The sequence below is a fragment of the Caretta caretta genome, chromosome 1, assembly GCF_965140235.1.
Source record: "Caretta caretta isolate rCarCar2 chromosome 1, rCarCar1.hap1, whole genome shotgun sequence".
In the NCBI taxonomy this organism is placed as follows: Eukaryota; Metazoa; Chordata; order Testudines; family Cheloniidae; genus Caretta; species Caretta caretta.
This window is the reverse complement of record NC_134206.1, coordinates 262056793-262077487: the sequence shown is the minus strand read 5'-3', so window position 1 is coordinate 262077487 and position 20695 is coordinate 262056793. Positions and strand designations below refer to the sequence as shown.

General features: G+C 41.8%; 1 protein-coding gene across 3 annotated transcripts in view; it reads right to left on the bottom strand.

The window, feature by feature from the left end:
* EP300 (EP300 lysine acetyltransferase) overlaps nucleotides 1-20695 on the bottom strand; it is a 133182-nt gene that overhangs the window by 47257 nt on the left and 65230 nt on the right. For all 3 annotated transcript variants that reach the window (XM_048834977.2, XM_075124197.1, XM_048834982.2), the window contains exons 7-11: nucleotides 5310-5403; nucleotides 4480-4617; nucleotides 3781-3898; nucleotides 2877-3051; nucleotides 386-463 (exon numbers count right to left, since the gene is read on the bottom strand). In XM_048834977.2, coding sequence (XP_048690934.1) covers nucleotides 386-463; nucleotides 2877-3051; nucleotides 3781-3898; nucleotides 4480-4617; nucleotides 5310-5403 — 603 coding nt within the window. The remainder of the gene's footprint in view (nucleotides 1-385; nucleotides 464-2876; nucleotides 3052-3780; nucleotides 3899-4479; nucleotides 4618-5309; nucleotides 5404-20695) is intronic.

The window sequence follows — 20695 nt, the reverse complement described above, 5'->3', positions numbered from 1 at the left end:
TTCAGGTATGCGTTTTGGTGATTTTACTAATATTTTAAAATGTTGATTTACAAGAGACTATACTCTGTAATTTTAGAATCTGGAAAACTCTCCCCCAAAACCAACAGAACCATTCATCCAATCCACACTCTCAAATACCACCTTTTAATTTAACAAACAGCTGAAATCCAAGACAAACAGCTCTCATTCTTCCAGGATCATGAAGCACTATACCATAGGAGGAAGATGATTTTAAACAAATGGTAAGGAAGAGCAGAGAAAACTACATTCTAGCAGACTCCAGTGAGGACTGCTTGATGTCATATAACCATTGGGGAAGGCAGAATCCAAGATTTTATCCACATTCATTTAGAATTACATGGGCTTCCTTTCTTTGGACACTTACCCGGCTGTGTCTGCATGCGATTCATCATCTGATTTGGCACACTGGCACGAATCATGGTTGGGTCAGGAAGGGGACCATCTGAAAAAGAGTTGGAGAAACAGAGGTTGGGGAGTTAAGACAACAGTCAATCCTCTCAAACTTCACTTTTACAACAATTACTTTATTGGGAAATATTCAAATCAACTCCAAACACAGTGAGACCACGTTAGGTCCTAAAAGATGACTCAATGGAACAAAGATGGAAAAACTTGTAAATACAAACACGTGTGCTATTTCTTAACCAAAAATAGTTTAAGAAGTCTGAACTTTGTGAAGTTGAGGACTAATTTGCAGCACATTAAGGAGCTACAATGACTAGATGCCAGAGGCTTAAAATGTCTCATGCACTATTAAGCAGTGTTAACACTGTTCTGTATAGGTTAAACAGCAGACTGATTAATTGAATTAGAGTACCAACCTTGAAAGGACCTGTATCTCATACACTGAAATCAAGTTCACAAACTTTTTATCAAAATGCATCCTCACTTTTAAAAAACCTTAGACTAACCAAATTGTAGAGTGACATTCTGAGGTGAATGGATGGCTCAGGGGATTGGGAAAAACATTTAGCTTTTTGCCTCTACATCACTAATTCCATCTAACCCCAGTCTGGTGAGCAAAACTCATTACAATATGATGGCTGTTTAGCAGCTTGCATGAAATTCAATATTCAATTAAATTCCTATTTGGAAAATGCTTCTAAAGCTCAAAAACTAAATGAGCACAAGAGAAAAAAAATCCCCTCATTCTTAGAGGTAGGTGGCCTGTCAGGAGAATGGCCATACTGAGCAAAGGGAATAGCTCTGTGAAATAAGTTTACAGAGCTTCAATTGTACTTAGAGGACTTCAGTCTCCAGAGCTGTCAGTTCAGCACCTTGCACCAACACAAAACTAACCTTAAAAAACAAGTATGTTTTAGCACAAGTAATTTGTCATTTAATTATTACTGTAAAAAAGTGTTTTACTTACGGAAAACATATAAAAGACAGACAGACCAACTGGAAGGGGAAAGAAGGCTAGAACATAGGATGGTGTCTGTCCCACTCCATCTGACCCCCCAGTCTATTCTATCACACTGATCACCACAGCTGACATTTCTACATCCATTGTCTAATATTCCTTGGCCATGAGCAGATTTGTTTGTTGGATTGGTTGTGGGAGTTATAACATTGTAAGTGTAACGTGAGAATTTGAGCAAGAAATGATTGGAAATTTAGCCATCCATCAATCCAAGCTCTTAAGTTATTGCTCAGCATTACCCAGATGAAGCACACTGGGCCTGATGAGGTTTAAAGACATACCCAGGCACTCCTGTAAAATTTGGTCTTGTCACCCCATTTATTTACGATGTCTGAGGGACTTTTGGAGTGATACTACAGACTTCAACATCAACACGCTAATATAATATCTAGTTCTACTTCTTTTTTTCCCCATCAAGACCAAACTATATTATTTCTCGGATATCCCAGCACCTGAGAAACCTAGATAAAATCCATTGCATTCACAGCACTTAGGGGCTCCGTTTGGATAACATGGAAGCGATTATTGTGAAGGAGGGAGAAGCATTATGAGAAATACACTGAGATTTTGACTTCACCCACAGATGAGGGCATCTGTCCATCTGTCAAAATGACATGCAATTTTCGGGGCCTTTTTGGACTTTTAATTCTAAATTCCCAAATGCATTTCTGGTCAAAAATATTTTTTACTTCTGAATTTTCAAGAGATTAATATACATCCTTTTGTCTCCACTGACAACCTCTGTAGTGTCTTCTAGGCATATGTCAGCTCCAGGCTAGCTTACAGCAATGTGCTCTCCACTTTGGATTACCTTTAAATAGCCACCGGGAAGCTGCAAAAAGTGCAGAATATGGCAACTTTATAGGTAAGGGCAGACTGTCAAGAGCACATCACACCAAGTTACAGTTGACTTCAGTCCCCAGAGCTGAATTCTTCATTCACACTGTAGCTGGGTCTTCTCAGAAATAGGCTCAGCTCTGGAATTCACTCAGTTGATCTGTCAGAATCCAAGTCTTGCCACTTTTAGGACACAATACACGACAGCTCTGCATACACTCTCCAAAACAAGTGTTTGGTATCCAGACAGACAGACAGAGGCAAGTTCAGTCAGTGCACAAGATCCCATGTGAAGTTTTGCCTTATCTTGTCAAACACCATTTTCCTCCACCAATTGAGCGCAAGTTAACTCAGATTTTGCAAGTAGTTCTTGCAAAATCTCACATAGTGAATAGGCAATAACAGGAAAATGCTCTCACCACCGTACCACATACTATTACACACTGAGCCACTTCAAGTTCTTCTAGAGAATTAGGCAATTATAATTTTGTAACATTAGCTGTAAAATGGGGGAGAAAGACTCCCATTCAGGACCACTATAATGATTTCCCTGCACAAGGTATTCCCTTTTATTAACTAACCCAACTGTTCTTACTTGCAGACATCCCCGGTTGTGGCTGCCCCATATTGGGTCCTTGATTCATGGGAGCTGGAGGCATGCCTGGTGCATTTGGTATCATGTTCTGCTTCTGCAGTCTAGTCCTTCGTTTTTCCTCTAGTTCCTTCTGAATCTTATAGATCTTCTCGGCTAACAAGTGGTAGTACTCTGCCTGTTGGGGTATAAGGGACAAGAGAATAGTGGAGACATACAATAAGTAACGCTTACAGATTAATGCTTATGCTCAAATAAATTGGTTAGTCTCTAAGGTGCCACAAGTACTCCTTTTCTTTTTAGATTAAAAACTGATGACCAGGTTCAGTGCTGGGAAAGACTTCCTTCTCTCCCCTGCATATTAGAGTGCTGAGAAGAGATTTTCCCATTGGATTAGGTGAGCATATTACACAGTATTTCCTGCAACTGAAGACTGACTGACAGTAGAGATTTATTCTACCCATATTGTGCATTTATTTGACACATGCCACAGTAAAGGGTGAGCTCTGGGTTTATACTGTATTTGGGAGAAAATGAGAAACCTCAAGCATGGCACATTAGGATAAAAAGCTTTCAGACCACAAACGTGTGTCAAGCAAAAAGGCAAGATCTGAAACTAGGAAGAGACTGGAGCTTGCTGCTGCCCTTGCATATGCCAGCATCACCTTTAAAAAATAAATCTCTGCACTTTTTTCCACTTTTGGGACACAACTTGTCAGTTAGGCCTCCACTCCCACCCCAGAAACACCACTTCATTTATTAATGGTACATTGAGACAGTATTTCAACACTGACCCCATGAATACCAGAAGCTGACTAGTCTCTATAGCAGTTGTGAGTTCTGTCCACTATACTGACAGACTCATGCAGGCTCTCTGCAGCTATGGTGGGAAAATATGGCAACTCACCCTGCTATTTGCAGATTCATACATGTCACCTTCTACCTTCCGAGCATATGCCACCAGGTTCTCCATGCGCCTGTCTTTTAATGCTGCAGGGTCAGGGGTAGGAAATATGGCTTGGACTCTGAAGAGGGAAAAAACCATGAAACAGATTAAAAATATGCATCTTTTGAATTGAAATAAAATGGCCCTAAATGAAGTTCAAACACAAAGGGCTTTAATCTCTATTTCAAGCATCTAAAGAAAGTTAGAGATCATCATACATAGCAGCTTTAGGAGTCCCTATGACTCCATTGCTTTCCCGATCTCTCCCCCAATACTGCCATTTTGGAGCACAGGGGTATGTTTGATACAATAGGGATCAGACCTAAAGTAGCATCGGATATAATTTTAGGATTTAACATAAGGAAAGCAAGTAATCCCATATTTTTGCCATTATTTCTTCTGACCATCACCCCATCCTAAATCCACATTCATGTCCTATCTTGGTCAAAGCAACAGGCTTCCTCAACTTTAAAGCCTAAGCTACTCACTAGTAGCTGCTTCTCTCCTTTTGTGGGTGGGGCAGAGTGGGGTGCAACTATAAAACATTTTAAAAAGTTTCTGTGCTTATACTGGCTCCTTAGCCTCCTAATCTTAGAAAATACTACAACCCTTCTAGTTTCCCCCAACCTTCCTTGGCAGAGGGAGATACCAGATACCTACAGTTTATGAACAAGATGATTTCGGAGGTCCTGAGTAATATCTTCATGCCACTGTTTTCGAATTCCGGTGTTGGATGGCTGTGCTGCTGTTGGCATAGCTCCCAAACTGGTAACACTGGCGCTTTCGCTCATCATGGGACTTCAAAATGGAATAATATGTTAGAGGAGGAAAAAAGGCTAAACTTATGATCTTACATTAATAGTCTATTTTATACTTAAGGATGACAAACCACTATTTACTATTCGATTTACACACTACATAGGAATCACTTCACTGATCAAGGAAGCAAACCCACCTCAGGAGTGAGGCAAGATGGATGTTTGGTAGTATGGAGCAGCACTACACAACTATTTAGGAGACTGACATCAACACTACCAAATCCAATGGAAAACAGAGCAACTACCTAAAAGGAATTTGGCCCTGACACTGGGGTTTACTTCATTTCCCTTGTAAAAAGTTTGACAGAAGTTGTAATTACCTCTTTATATCTCACCTGAAAGATGAGGCACCAGAGTGCCTCTTAGCCCCATGGCAGAGGGATGACAGATTTGCAATATAACATCACATCTAGTAACACCTGCATGTTTGAGGTCTAGCAAAAAACTCACTCAGCCTAACCGTGGTAATCCATGAGACCTGATGTTTTTAACCATACCAAAAATGCCCTCAAATAAAAAAAATACTCCCTTTTCCCCCCCAGTCTTAACTGCGAAGATTAGACAAATCTCTCAACATGGGAGTAGGGATTTCTCCCCCTCAGATTTTTCTGAGGTGAACCCTGTTCAGTGTTTTCAGACTATTTTTTAATCCACGTGAAATGTTCAACTTACTTTTGGGAATTCATTGCTGAATGCAACATCGACTCAGGCAGCAGATTAGGGGCTTGAACCCCCATACCTCCATTCACACCCATAGGATTAGCATCTAGATAGCAAAAGGAAGAATATATTAAAATGAATGGCTCACCACCACACAAGCTCTTCACTCAATCCTCCTCTCTCAAGAGAGGGAAAAACATTGGTAAAAAAAGACAGACATATGGATAGCTCTGAATAGTTATGAAATACTCACTTGAGGCTTTCAAGACATCTTCCCCTACTTAGACATTTTTCACGAAGCAAATACTGATTCCTTTGCCAATCAGTGTATATTGCATACTTGTATATTTCTAGGTCATCAGAGGCCAACGTGTGTATCAGCTCTGATAATTTCCTGAATAAACTGTTATAATCTCCTCCTCTTTCCTCTCCAACAATGCCACCAAGACCGGAAAGGCAGGAGAGAAGAACAGAGGAGAGAAGTTACTTACCTTTTACAGTAACTGGGAATTCAAGATGTGTGTCCTTATGGGTGCTCCACTTTAAGTGTGCCTGGGCCCCATGTGCTTTCATTGGAGATTTTCTGTAGCAGTGACTGTTAGGCTAATGCATGTGCCCTACACATCCTCCTGCTTTGTACCAAGGATATATGGGGTTGCATGGGCAAATCACCCTCAGTTCCTTCTCTACTGTAAAGCCCTAAAGAGATGAGACTCTGAAGCAGAGGGGAAGGAAGGCAGGCAGGGTACTGGAGCACCCACAGGGACTCACTTCAAAGAGCTCCAATTACTGTACGAGGTAAGTAACCTCTTCTTCTTCAAGTAGTCTCTCTGTGGGCATCAACCACCAGAATTCCTAGCAGTACCCACTGAAGGAGACAGACTGAGTTCCAAAGCCCCTAAGGCTGTCTGTAAGACAGCAAAGCCAAAGGCAGCATTCTGTGCAGGAAGCATCAACCAAGGCATAGTGTCCAGGGAAAGCATGAATTGAAGCTCACATCGCAAACTTGCATATTTCCATAATAAATAATGTCCTTTAGTTGAGCCCCAGACATGGAGTACGATCTTGCAGAATTGACAATGACTTTAGAGGGAAAGGGAATGTTAGCAGCCACATAACAGGTGAGTACGCACCCAGAAACCCACTGGGTTGTCACAGCTAGCTCTGTCCACAACAGAAAAACAATCTTGGGGATGACTGAAAAAAAGTCTAGACCTGCCCAGATAATAAGCCAACACTCTTCTGACATCTGATACGAAGAACAGCTTCCTGTTTTGACTGATGACTGGTGTAGAATACTGGGAGATGAAATGATTGATTGACATGAAAATCTTAAGTAACATTGGGTAAGAAGCATGGAATTGTCAAAGAGAAACTATCTTTGAAAACAATGGAATATGGAGAGTCAGCCACTAAAGCTCCCAGTTCTCCACTGCTTTAGATAGAGATAGTAGCCACTAGGAATGCTGCTTTTATGGAGGGGTTCAGAAGCAAGCAGATCACTAACACTACAAAGGGTGATTTCATCAAAGCGCTGAAAACTAAATTTAATTCCCAGGAGGGAGTAAGGTGTCTAATATTAGAGAAGAGGATAGACAGATCCTGTATAAATCTTGACATTGCAAGATGAACAAATACTGAGAAGCCTTATACTGGAGAATGGAATGCTGTGATGGCAGCTAAGTGAACTTTAACAGAACTCAAAGCAAGTTCTGCTTTCTTCAAAAAGTAAATAAGTATTCTAATACCTCAGAGGTGGGAAAATCAATAGGAGACAAATTATGGTGAAGACATCAATTACAAAACCTTTTCCATTTCTGAAGCTAAGTCTTTCTGATGGAATCTTTCCTACTGTTCAGCAGAATCTCCTGAACCCCTATGGCGGTAAGATAGTACTAGCTCCGAGAACCATCTAGGTATCAGGACTTCAGCAGCAGTGTTCAGCTTGGTTTGAAGGACATTCCCTGAGTCCTGTGTGAGAAGACCAGGCATCAGCAGAAGATTGATAGCTGGTCAGGAAAAGAGGAAAAGGAAACCAAATCTGTCATCTCAGCCAAGTTGGTGCAAACAAGATGACCATGGGTTTGTCCTGCTTGATTTTGTTTAAGACCCTGAGAATCAGTGGCATTGGAGGAAATACATATAGGAGTTGGAAAGGAGAAAGGCATTGTCCAGAGAATGGTGACCCAACCCCCCCCTTGAACAGAACTGCACAAGTTTTCGATTGGCTGTGGGGGCAAAAATCCATTTTTGGAAATCCCCAGACAAGACTAGAGTCTGGATCTGTCTAGTTCCCACTAAGAGAAGCACCTGCTGAGACCGCTACCTTCAGTGTTCCAGTGGGTAGGCAGACTGCTCAGATCAGACTATTGTGAGCTATGCGCCAGTTCTGTAATTTCACGGCTTCTGTGGAAAGGGAAAGAGAATCTTGCTCCCCCTTGTCTATTATAGTACATACTGGTCCTGCTCTCTGATTGGACTGATTGGCCTTGAATCATGAATAGAAAGTGCAGACAGGCATGCCTGACAGCTCTGAGTTTCAGAGCACTGATGTGTAAGGTGGACTCTTGGGCAGACCCTCTGCCTTGGACAGTATGATCCTAAAGAAGAGTTCCCCATTCAAAGACGGACATGTCAAACTATCACATGAGAAGGTAGCTGAACAGAACCCACAAACATACTTTTTTGGATTCCTCCACCATTCAAGGGAAACTAGAATAGGATGGGGATTAGAGACCTGAAGCAGGCTTGGAAGCAACACAGGTGCAGTTGAGCAGGAAGTCTGACAAAAGGTACATGCTGCAGGCATGATCTGGCAGTGACTTGAGAACAGATCTGAATTTGCACGATCAGATGTGACAGCGCAAGGAACCTAGCAAATAAACTCTGGTTGCACTGGCGTTTCAAATAGCCCCTATAAAAATTATCCTTTGTAAAGGCAGGAGGAAGGACTTCCTGAAGTTGAGCTGAAGACCAATACTGCTGAACAGAGACAAGGCCAAGAATGCTGCCAATCTGTGTAGGTATAATCCCTTGAGAAGCCAGTCGTCAAGCTAGGGGAAAGATGATTACTCACCATTAAAGAAAGTTGGGCAGTTACCGCTGCCATGACTTTCATGAACATCTGGGAGCAGTAGCTAAACCAAAAAGGAAGGATGAGATATTGGTAATGATCTTCCCCACCATGAAGCACAGAAATTTCCTGTGAGAAGGGTGTACTGCAATATGAAAACACATCCTGAAGGTTGAGGATCGGGAAGTAGTCCCCCAGATCCAGAGATGGAATGATGGCTGCCAGTGTTATCGTGAATTTCCGTCACTAATAAAAGTATTCAGCATCCATAGATATAGAATCAGTCTCCATCTACCCTTCTATTTGGGAACAGAAGTCCTTGGAATAGAGCCCTCTTTCCTTGTATTGAGTAGGAACTGGTTCCACTGCTCCTAAACAAAGAAGTGGGTTCAGAAGAGGTTCATGAGAAGGGTCCCTCCAAAGGGAAGGGAAAGGGAGAATGGAATTGAATGGAGTAACCCAGAGTTATTATAACTTCCAACACTCATCTGTCAGATACTTTGCTCCCATGAGGTGTGAAAAATGGAAGAGATGATCTCCAAAAGGTGGAAAGTTGGGTAGCGTAACATGATGCAGCAAGAGGCCTGGATTGGCATGTTCGTGCTCAATTGAGTCAAAAAGAATGTTTGGCTATCGTTGGGCTGCTGAGTTGAGGTTGCTGTGGCAGATGGTCCCTGCTGACCTTCTGAGTCTATCATGATCATCTAGTCTGACCTCCTGCACATTGCAAGCCACAGAACCTCACCCACCAATTCCTGTAATAGACCCCTAACGTCTGACAGAGTTACTGAAGTCCTCAAATCATGGTTTAGAGCCTTCACATTATAGAGAATCCACAATTTATACTAATTTAAACCCGCAAGTGACTTGTTCCCCATGCTTTAGAGAGGAAGGTGAAAAACCACCAAAAATGTCTGTCAATCTGGCCATGGCGAAAATTCCTTCCCAACCCCAAATATGGTAATCAGTTAGACCCTGAGCATGTGGGCAAGATCCACCAGCCAGACACCTAGGAAAACATTCTCAGTAGTAACTCAGAGCCCTCCCCATCTAGTGTCCCATCACCAGCCATTGGAGTTATTTGCTGCTAGCAGTTGCAGATCGGCTACATGCCATTGTAGGCAGTCTCATCATATAATCCCCTCCATAAACTTATCAAGCTCAGTCTTGAAGCCAATTAGGTTTTTTGCCCCCACTGTTCCCCTTAGAAAGCTGTTCCAGAACTTCACTCCTCTGAGCATTAGAAACCTTTGCCTAATTTCAAGCCTAAGCTTGCTGATGGCCAATTTATATCCATTTGTTCTTGTGTCCACACTGGCACCTAACTTAAATAACTTTCCTTATGAAATCTGGGGTTTTTATTCTAGGTGGTGCTGATAGACTAAGGAAAGCAGAGAATTAAGAAGGGCATGATCTCTGGTGCGATCTGAGATAGTCTAAACCTCTTTTTATTTGCAGGCATAGATATACCCAGAGAGTGAAGGGTCCTCCTGAAGTTCTCCAAAGTATACAGCGAATTGTCTGTGGTGTCACTGAATAATTTTAGACCATCGAAAAGGAGGTCCCTCTATAGTGTTCTGTCGTCACGATTTCCTGTGATGTCCAGAAGCTACGATACCCTGTGCATTACTACTGCCATAGCAACGGAATGAGAAGCCTGCAGGGTTGCTATAGCCAAGAGCTGCCCTTTAGCAATGGCGGCTTGAAGCTGTTCTTTGTGCTTTTGTGGTATATGTTCAATTTAAAAAAACAAACTAAACTCGGTATAATTAGTATCACTATTTTGTTACAACTGCCTGACAGTTAGCAATTCAGAACTAACATAAGAACACAATAATGGCCATATTGGCTCAGATCAATAGTCTATCTAGCCCAGCATCCGGTCTTTGACAGAAGCCAGCGCCAGATCCTTTAGAGGGAACCACCAGAATGGGCAACTGATCGAGTGATCCATCCCCTGTCATCCAGTCCCACCTTCTGGCAGTCAGATATTTATGGACAGCCTGAGCACAGGGTTGCACATCTGACCATCTTGGCTAATAGCCACTGACAGAGGTATCCTCCATGAACTTATCTAATTCTTTTTTTAACTAAGTTACACTTCTGAATTTCACAACATCCCCTGGCAACAAGTTCCACAGGTTGACTATGTATTGTGGGAAGTAGTACTTCCTTAAGTCAGTTTTACACGTGCTTCCTATTAATTTCATTGGGTGACCCCTGGTTTGTACGTTATGTGAAGGAATAAACACTTCCTCATTCACTGTCTCCACACTATTCATGATTTTATAGACTTCTATCATATCCTCTCTCTCACCTCTAAGATGAACAGTCCCAGTCTTTTTAAACCCTCCGCCATACCTCTAATCATTTTTATTTTTGTTGCCCTTCTCTGTACTTTATCCAATTTAATACATTTTTTGAAAGCGGGTGACCAGAATTCAAGGGGTGGGTGTACCATGGATCTATATAGTGTCATATTTTCTCTTATCTATCCCTTCCCTAATGGTTTCTAACATTATTTGCTTGTTTAACTGCTGCTGCACACTGAGCAGATTTTTTCAGAGAGCTATTAACAATGCCTCAGATCTTTCTTGAGTGGTAACAGCTAATGTAGATCCCGTCATTTTCTATGTATAGTTGGGATTACGTTTTCCAATGTGCATTATTTTGCATTTACCAACACCAAATTTCATCTGTCATCCTGTTGCTCAATCACCCAATATTGTGAGATCGCTCCCTTAACTAACTTGAGTAGTTATACAATTTTGTATTGTCTGCAACTTTACCACTTCATTAAATTACCCCCTTTCCAGATCATTTAGGAATACGTTGAACAGCACTGCTCCCAGTACCGATCCCTGGGGTCCCTGCTCTATTTACCTCTTTCCATTGTAAAAACAGCATTTATTCCTACCCTTTGTTTCCTATCTTTTAACCAGTTACTGATCCATGAGTGGTCCTTTCCTCTTATCCCATGACTGCCTACTTTGTTTAAGAGCCTTTGGTGAGTGACCTTAACAAAGGCATTCTGAAAGTTCAAGTACACTGTATCAGCTGGATCACCCATGTCTAAATTGGTGTTGATATACTCAGAATTCTAATAGATTGGTAAGACACAATTTCCCTTTACAAAAGCCATGAAGACTCTTCCGCAACGTATCATGTTCATTTAAGAGACTGATAATTCTATTCTTTACTATAGTAACAACCAATGTGCCTGGTACTCAAGTTAGGCTTACCAGTCTAATTGTCAGGATTGCCACTGGAGCCTTAAAAAAACCCAAAAAAACCAACCTCAGCAACACATTAGCTATCTGCCAGTCATCTGGAACAGAGGCTGATTTAAGCAATAGGTAACGTAACAGTTAGTAGTTCTGCAGTTTCATATATAAGTTGGGCAAGTACCATCCACCTGGTCCAGGTGACTTATTACTGTTTATTTCATGAATTTGTTCCAAAACCACCTTTACTGACACTTGAATCTTGGACAATTCCTCAGATTTCTGACCTAAAAAGAATGGTTCAGGAATGGGACTCTCCCTCATATCCTCTGCAGTGATGGCCAATGAAAAGAATTCATTTAGCTTCTCTGCAACAGCCTTGCCTTTTTTGAGTGCTCTATTAGCACTCCAGCATCCTGTGGTCCCACTGATTGTTTCACAGGCATCCTGCTTCTGCTGTAAAACTGTAGAAGAGTCATCCACGTGAGCACTGGGTACTTTAAAAAACACTCTTGCCAGTAGGCAGCCCAGGGATCCCAGTATGTTCACTGGGAAGACTATATACAGTATATGTGAATGAAGGGGACATCCTGGGTTGGTTATACCAAGTGAGATGTTTGGTGGGCTCTGACAGTAGCAGCTTGAGTCTCTCTCCCCACAGGTCAGCTTCTGGATAGACTATCATCAGTAGGTAGTCAGCAGAATCCTGCACAGAAATCTGAGTCTCTAAAGTACTCGCCACTTCTTTATAGTCTAGTGAAGAGGCAGATGGAAAGAGGAGTAACTGGTATCTTTCAGAAAGTGCCAGTACTAGTGATATAGGCAGTCTCTGCAAAAGGTGGGATATAAAGGATACCACCAGTTGTGGTACAGGAATTCTCAAACTCCGAGGAGACTTTGGCTCTTAGAAATAAATGGGTCCTCTGAGAATCTTGATTCCTGCAGTACCGGGTGAGACAGCGTGTGATATGGTGAGTCCCAGCCATAAAGATGTGAAGTATCCAGGGTCGGACAACTGTATCCCTACCCGCTGTACTGATGCTCTAGGTACGAGCAAGACAGTGGAAGATGAAGAGTGTGCTGCCTTCTTACTAGAGTTCTTAGGATTGATAGTCTCTCACCCAACTTTGAATGGTACCGATGGCTTCTGTATCGAGTGGTGGGTATTGTGCACTCTGGAAGCTGACAAGGACTTAGGACAGATGATTTCTCAGTACCAAGACCACTTGAAGCTCTGCAGGGTGCAAAATCTCCAGTCTGGTAGACCTTTTAGAATGGTCTTTGTGAGGAGACCCGACACTCCTCTTGGAGGAAAGTCTTCCAGATTCACTCAAAGGTCTGTCCCTCAAAGTCCTAGAGGGTGAGCAACCCACAGAAGTTGTTGGAACACTGGTTGCTCAGAGGCTGATGCCCCTCTGGTTTCTGAGCCTGGATCTGAAGTGAGACAAAGACAGAGCTCCATCAAAAGGAGTCAATGCTTTATATCTGTCTTTCCTTGAGTGCCTCTTGAAGCTAGTGCAAAACTTGCACTTAGATAGTACACGTGTATCCCTAAAGCAGTGAATACAGCACAAATGGCTGTCACTCACTGGGAAGGGTTTCTGGCAAGTGAGAACATTTGAAACCTTGGGATATAGGCATATCCCAGAAGAGAAAAGATTTCCGAGGAAGGACCCCTCGTACAGGGGGGTGGAGGATGAGGAAAGTCCCGACCCATAGAAAAATGGAAAAATCAAAACAAGAACGAAATAAACTAAAAAGTAATAATGTAAGAAAAGATCTAAAAAATTGACTAGCAAAACAGAAGCCACGCTTAGGCAGGCACTACAAACTGCTCTGTGTCAGGCCAAGGCTGTTGAGGGCAGTTTGCCAGCAGAGCCCAATATATCCTCGGTAAAGGACAAGTATGCATAGGGCACATGAGCAAGCCAAATGGGCGCTGTTTCGAAAATCTCTGACTGAAGGAGCATGCACACCTCAAGTGGAGCACCAACAAGGACTCAAAGAATTATCATCATCTCCTCCTTTTTTGTAGCTGTTACATGTAACTCAAGCTTCTTACTTCCAGAGAGTTTCATAACACTGCATCGCCTACACTACATTAGTTTTCACTGCTTTTTTTGTCTTTACTTTCACTTCATGCCATTTATACTAATTCTACTCTTGGGATGGTTTCCCAGTAACACACACCAAGTCCCCTTCCTCTCCAGTTTAAAAATAGTCAAAGCACTAGAAAATATATTATAGGAAACAATCGCTACTAGCAAGAAGATGGATTGGGTGACAAATTACTTTTTAGCTATAATTTTTAAAATTCACCCCCAAAACATTTCATTAACAAGTTCTGAAAATCTACCTGTTCTGCAAAATACACTAGCTCTTAGAAAACATGTTTTTCCACACTTATACCAACTCTCACTTAAAAAGCGAGCTCTGAAGCCAGAATTTTGTTTAGTATGCTTTACACATTGTAAAGCATCCTACAGAAATAATAATGACAAGACTTAAAGTGATTTTAACCCTCTTCATGTAAAATGTCACTGTCTAAACCCTACGGCCTTATGGCTTAAATAGCAGCTGTGCAATTCAGGCTACACCATTCAATAGAAAATGGTTCATTTAGACAGGAGATGTAATTACTGACATCCATGGCAGAAATCAATCCCTTAGACTGGTACAGGACTCAACAAAAATCTAACCTCCTTCAGGAGTTTTAATAGGAACAGCTTCAGTAAATTTTAGATGCTACCTCCTGCAACCAAGAATCCTAATTTCTGTCAAATACCAGTAATACTTCTGCTCAAAGTAATTCCTTACAGGAAGAGTTTTGATCATCACTTGAAAGGCTCTCCTAAAAGCAGGCCTCCATGTGAGGGAAGGGGTGCATGCACAAGTAGGAAAGGAGTACAAAAGTTTCCTGGCATAGAGTACAATAAGTGCTAATTATGGTTATTACTGCAGAAGTCAGCTACCTCTCTGCTTCGTCTTATACAATCATGTGTTTCTATTCCAAACAAACAGCAATCTAAGTCACAAACTCTTATTGCTAGCTGACAAAAAATGTTATCCCAGTTCCTTTGAAATACCAAGGGGAAGTGTTCTCAGTGTGAATCACTGTGTCCAAGAGGACATGAAAGTATCAGTCAGTTCACCATGTCAAGAGTGACTTCAGGGAGGATGTGCAGTTTAAAATGGAGACTAACTGAGGGAAATTCCTTTCCTCAGGATATCTGTATAACAAATTCTTCTATACTCCTTTTCCACTCTATTTTTAAAAACTCTACTAAGGCAAAGTTACAACAAAATGTTAACATACTACATCATACAGTACTTATTTCAGGATAAGTTTAATAGTCAAAAAACCTGGCTAAAGATTCCAGCTTGCTGGTTGGGGAGCCTCTTCCTCAGAGTATGCTAAAAAAGGGTAACCAAATTTCTACATAGATATCTCCTCTTCTGTATATACTTGATGTGAAAGCTTTTCATTACAAGCACTGTCCAGACTTTTCTGTACCACAACTCTAAAGAAGTCCTATTTTCCCAATATGCAATACAAAGTCTTGTTGCTAACAAAAAATATATTTGCCATTCTGTTTTGAAAATGGAGATCCTTGACTGGAATATAAAGTATTCAGGTTAAGGGATCTCAGGGAAACTGGCATTTTGTTATAAGACAAAACCTGAATAATTTCCTCCCCAAACCATCCAATTCCTGGACACAACACCACATATGAAATATGTTCCCCTTTCCCCACAATCCCTCCAACAGAGTACATTCCTGGTAGCAAAAAATATGATGGATCTTAACCGGAGTCAAATGTTATCTATACAGTAATTTATAAAAATTTTCTTTGGGAGCTACACAAATTGAAGATGTACATCACCTCTTCCATATGAAGATCCACTCACCTAGATCAATTTCTTTGCCCAAATCCCTCTCCTGTCTTGTCATCTGGGTTGTTTTCCTATCAACATCTTTTTCAATCAAAATTGTACATATCTTAGAAACTGAACTTTTTGTTCACACTTGCTCCTGGGTCAGCTCCTCAAAATGTGGTTAAAAGGTCTAGATAGAGCAATCTTGTATCCAGAGTTCACAATAAAATGTTTGATTTGTAAATACTGAAATATGGGATCTACATATTATTTACATTATTACGTATCTCTTGGTATGATTTCAAATCAGGACCTAGGAACAGCTGTCCAAATTGAGTAATCTCAGCTCTTACCCACAATGAATAGTCACTTCGATATTTCCTAGGGATAAATTCATGATTACTAGTGAAAGTAGCTAAGGAAAAGGCTTTGATAACAGGTGCTTAAAAAAATTATCCAAAGCTAAGGTGGTCTGGATGAAACGGTGATTTTTTTTATTTTTGGTGATCTAAATTTTGTTATTCTTTGAGTGCTTGTTTATGTCCATTCCAATGTAGGTGTGTACTTGCCCCGAGCACGGTCACCAGAAAAGTTTTTCCCTCAGTGGTATCTGTTGGGTTGGCTCTGATTCCGCCTGAAGTTGTGCTCTCATAGCACTGGTATAAAGGGCTCTGCCAACTCACCACCCCCTCAGTTCCTTCTTACCACCTGTAACGGTAGTTTCATTCCTGCTTCTGCAAGTACTCCTCAGTGGACTCTCTCTAAACTCTGTGGAGAATTTAAGCCCACAGCAAGAAGGATAGAGATGCTAGATTTCACAATATTCTCATCGAGGCAGCGCTCTGACCTCCATAAGAGCCAGGCCACTGGGACTTGGCACCGAGTACTTCGGCCTCAGTGAGAAGTGCCGCAGCCTCACTTTGAGACACCCAGCACAGTTTCCAGTCGCCGGCACCAATGCAAGATGCTACAACTGCGTCTAAGGAACCATGGCACTATCAAATATCTCCAGTGCCAAAGAAAGATGCACCGGCGAGACACTAGGCGTTGTTCACCCTCGCCAGTGCCTATGAAGAAACAAAGGAAGACAGACAGATGGGCTGATCTCCGACACGGAGATCAGCAGGACAAGGGAACACTGCCAGGGTGAGACCTGGGTTGGGCCACCTTGAGATGCCGACAACCCATGCTGTGCCATTGACTCTGGTCCCAGAATGAGAGCCGTTGAATCCAGCACTGATAGACTCATCAACATGAGACAGGTCAGAGGTCCAAAACCCAGCCAGTGCTGTCGATGCCAGAGGCCTTCACAGCAGCAAGGGACTTACTTGTGCTGACAGTACCAACGTTCCTGGCTCTGCGGGAACTGTCAATGGCGGCACTGACATGACTTCTGCAGGCTTGAGGCCACAGACAGTTTCAAAGGGGAAACCAGCCATGATGGCACAACCCAGGCCCCACCCTCCCAGCACCGCTCACCAGCGCTGGTTGGCACTGCTCTACCCCAGTCTCTAGAGTGATCCTTGGAGATGGACTCTTAAGCAGAGTCCTATGTCTCACGGCGGAGCCAGCAATTCCAGTCTAGGCACTATCCCGCCATTGACCCAAGTCAAAGGGTGCCGCCAGGACAGTGGCAGTTCCCCGTATAGTGACCTTTTTGGAACCTCTGGGCATTTCCAGTGCAACAACGGTCCCATTCCAGAAGATCATATTCAGTGGCTTCAGAGCCCAGACTGCCACCACCACCAGAGCACGATCCAGGCTCCAGTACAGAGGCCGGTGCTGTATGTCGGGAGATGGCACCATGGGATTCGGCTGGAGCTGAGGACAAAGAGTAGGGGTTGGTGCCTGTCCAAGCATCCTCCTCCTTTTCCCTAGATAAGGCGGTCATGGAGACTGATGTTGCACCCCTGCAGGAGGATTATAAGTCACCCTCCTTAGGAGCTCTTTATGTATCTCAGAACCTGGAAATCCAGGCACTGATCTTATTCATAGAAAGAAAAACTACTCAACTGCTAGTGGCAACTAGGATGTAAGGCTCCCCAGTCTCCGCCCAGATAATGTTATGGTGGATCACCTCCTGTATCCGCACATGCTATGACCTGGCAAAAGTCCTGGCTCTGGACCTAACGGCACATTCCACAAGGGTACAGGCATCTTCAGCTGCATTTGTGGCACAGGTTCCCATCCAGAACCTCTGTAGAACAGCAATGTGGTCTTTGGTCCACACTTTTGCATCTCACTATGTCATCACTAAGCAGGCCAGAGAGGATACTTTCTTTGGCAGAGCAGTGCTACAGTCTGCTTGTCAATCAACTCCGAACCCCTGTTCCTACACTTGCTTGGGAGTCACCTACATTGGAATGGATATGAGTAAGCACTCGAAGAAAAAATAGTTACTAATCTTCCATAACTGTTGTTCTTCAAGATGTATTGCTCATGTCCATTCCAAAACCCTCCCTCCTACCCCACTATCAGAGTTAGCCAGCAAGAAGGAACTGAGAGTGTGGCAAAGAACAGTTACAGAAGATTAGTAACCTTTTTTTTAAAACTAAAAGTTACTATAGCTGTAAGTGGGGTCCAGTCTTGTTCAAGTTTTAAAGTGCTTGGATGGTCTATTGTTAACCCACTTGATCACATTTTAATTATGATTCATAATAAGCCAAATTAGGGAAAGCTAGCCCACCCCACTTGGTAGGCTTATCAAGAACTTTAGAACTCACCCTTTTTCTTTTGTGGAGGAATTGTTAGAATTAACATGATCAAATTTAGAGTTCTTATATAAATGCCTGCCAGCAACAAACCAGACTAGTCAGGATGAACACATCTGGTCAAATTTTAGCATCCACATTAAATTTAAGCAATAGGTATGTATGATGCACAATTGGCAAGATCTTTTCCTTCTTTAGGAATGGCCACAATTTTTGCCTCTTTCTATGAATCTGGTGTCTTGCTCCCCTGCAATATACAGCAGAACTTCAGCATTACAAACACCAGAGTTACGTACTGACCACACCTCAGTTGGAACCAGAAGTACAAAATCAGGCAGTATCAGAGAGACACCCCCCCCCCCCAAAATAAATCGCAAATACAGTACAGAACTGTGTTCATCTACTAAAAAAAATAACGGGAAAGCAGCATTTTTCTTCTGTGTAGTAAAGTTTCAAAGCTATATAAAGTCAATGTTCAGTTCTAAACTTTTGAAAGAATAACCATAACGTTTTGCTCAGAGTTATGAACAACCTCCATTCTTGAGGTGTTTGTAACTCTTGAGGTTTTACTGTACCATTAATCAATTCAGTGACAGTAGGCTTGAGTGCTCTAATACTCCACAGGAAACCCATCAAGACCTGGAGCTTTACTGGATTTTGAATTCTTAATTACAACTTCAACATCCTCTGCAGCAATTAGCTTACCAAGAATGGCCATATCATCCTCTGAAAGCCAAGGTAGCTTCACACTCCTCAAATGCCTGTTTAAAAGTTCAGGATTTGGAGGTTCTGAAGCATACAAAGATGGAAAAGTTAATAAATGTTTCAGAGATCTATTTGATGCCAATTTCTAAGTCTCCCTTTTTATTTCTCATCAGAGGGATGGCCGATTTATCCTGTTTCTTTTTTTACTTTCTGGCTAAAAGCCTATCAGCTTTATTGCCCTTTTCATAATATTTTTATTTAATATATCTAAGTGTTTGCTCAGCCTTATCTATCTGTAACGGGTTAATCTTCCCTCTTACCTTAATTATATTCTTCTACACTTTTAGATCATATAGATTTAGGTCAACCTTCTTTAACCAAACTCTTCAAGAGCTCTCCTCTTGTTGAGGTAGGATTCTCTATTTATAAGGATACCCCTCATTACTGACTTTCCAGCACTCAAGACGACATTTTCAATTATCCCTTTTTTATTCTGTATATTCTTGAAAATTTTCTTCCAGGTCTTGAATTCTATGGGGGTGGGGGAAGGGTCACACAATAAAGCTCTATTTAACATCTAGGCCTTTCATTTTTCCACTGAGTCCCAATCTCATAATCTAGTACATGCAGCTAGGTGCACAATCAGACCAAGTTATAAATCTCAAATTAGTTTTTTTGACTAAATTAGCAAAGTCCTAGAAGCAAAAGTCATATTAATCCTGGAATAAGATCCATGAGTAACAGAATAATATCTACAGTCAGATTTACCATAATTTTAATTCTGAGACCCAACTTTTTAATATAATCTTTTCTATTAAAACATAATTAACACCTGCTTCTGTTCTCTAATCCCTCTTTTCTTTCTCTCCTCCCTTCCTATGAATTCCCCCATATTTGCCTCGACCCCGTGGCCATTTTAGTTCTCTGCTGGGGGGATAGGAGGAAGGTGTTTATGTTAACCTTACCCTTCAGCTCATTTATTCTACCCTGATCGAATTGGCCCTGTCAACACTTTCTCCACTTGTGAGGTAACTCCCTTCTCTTCATGTGTCAGTATATAATGCCCGCATCTGTAATTTTCACTCCATGCATCTGAAGAAGTGGGTTTTTACCCAAGAAAGCTTATGACCAAATAAATCGGTTAGTCTTTAAGGTGCCACCGGACTCCTCCTTGTTTTAGTGATTTCTTGGTGATTTGTGGCACTAATGCCTTTGATCCCATTCAGATTGTTCTTGATCTGATTTGCCTATTCCCATGTCCGTAAGTACCTCTTCCCCCACTTCCTGATCTGAGACAGACATACATACATCTATACTTCCATTTAAGGAACAGTCTAAATGGAATCCCCAAGTGTATCTTATATTGTTCTTTCTAAGAATTGTGGTCACATGGTATAGTTCTCTTTACTTTCTAAGGGCTGAGATTGCCAGATCTGGGAAAATCTGTATGGGCTGGTTAAGAATCATCAGTGGTTCAGCTCCCTCCCTCATTGCTCTCAGTATTGTATCCTTGTCTTGATAGTAGCGTAGACAGACAATTGCATCTCTTGGTCTGGAGCCTGCGGGAAGCCTGGGGAAAGGGATCTGTGAGCCCTCTCAATAGGAATGTATTTCTTATTGCCCAGTTTTAATAGGTCATGGAAAATATCATCCAATGTGTCCAGAATACCTTTAAATCCTTATGTTATTCCTGTGTTCTCTACTTTCCATGTCCTCTAGCTTTAATTCTATTTCTTTTTCTCTGTTCAATTCCAATTCTTTCACATTGATTAATAGTGCTGTCCAATTGCTCATTTAATCCTGCTTCCA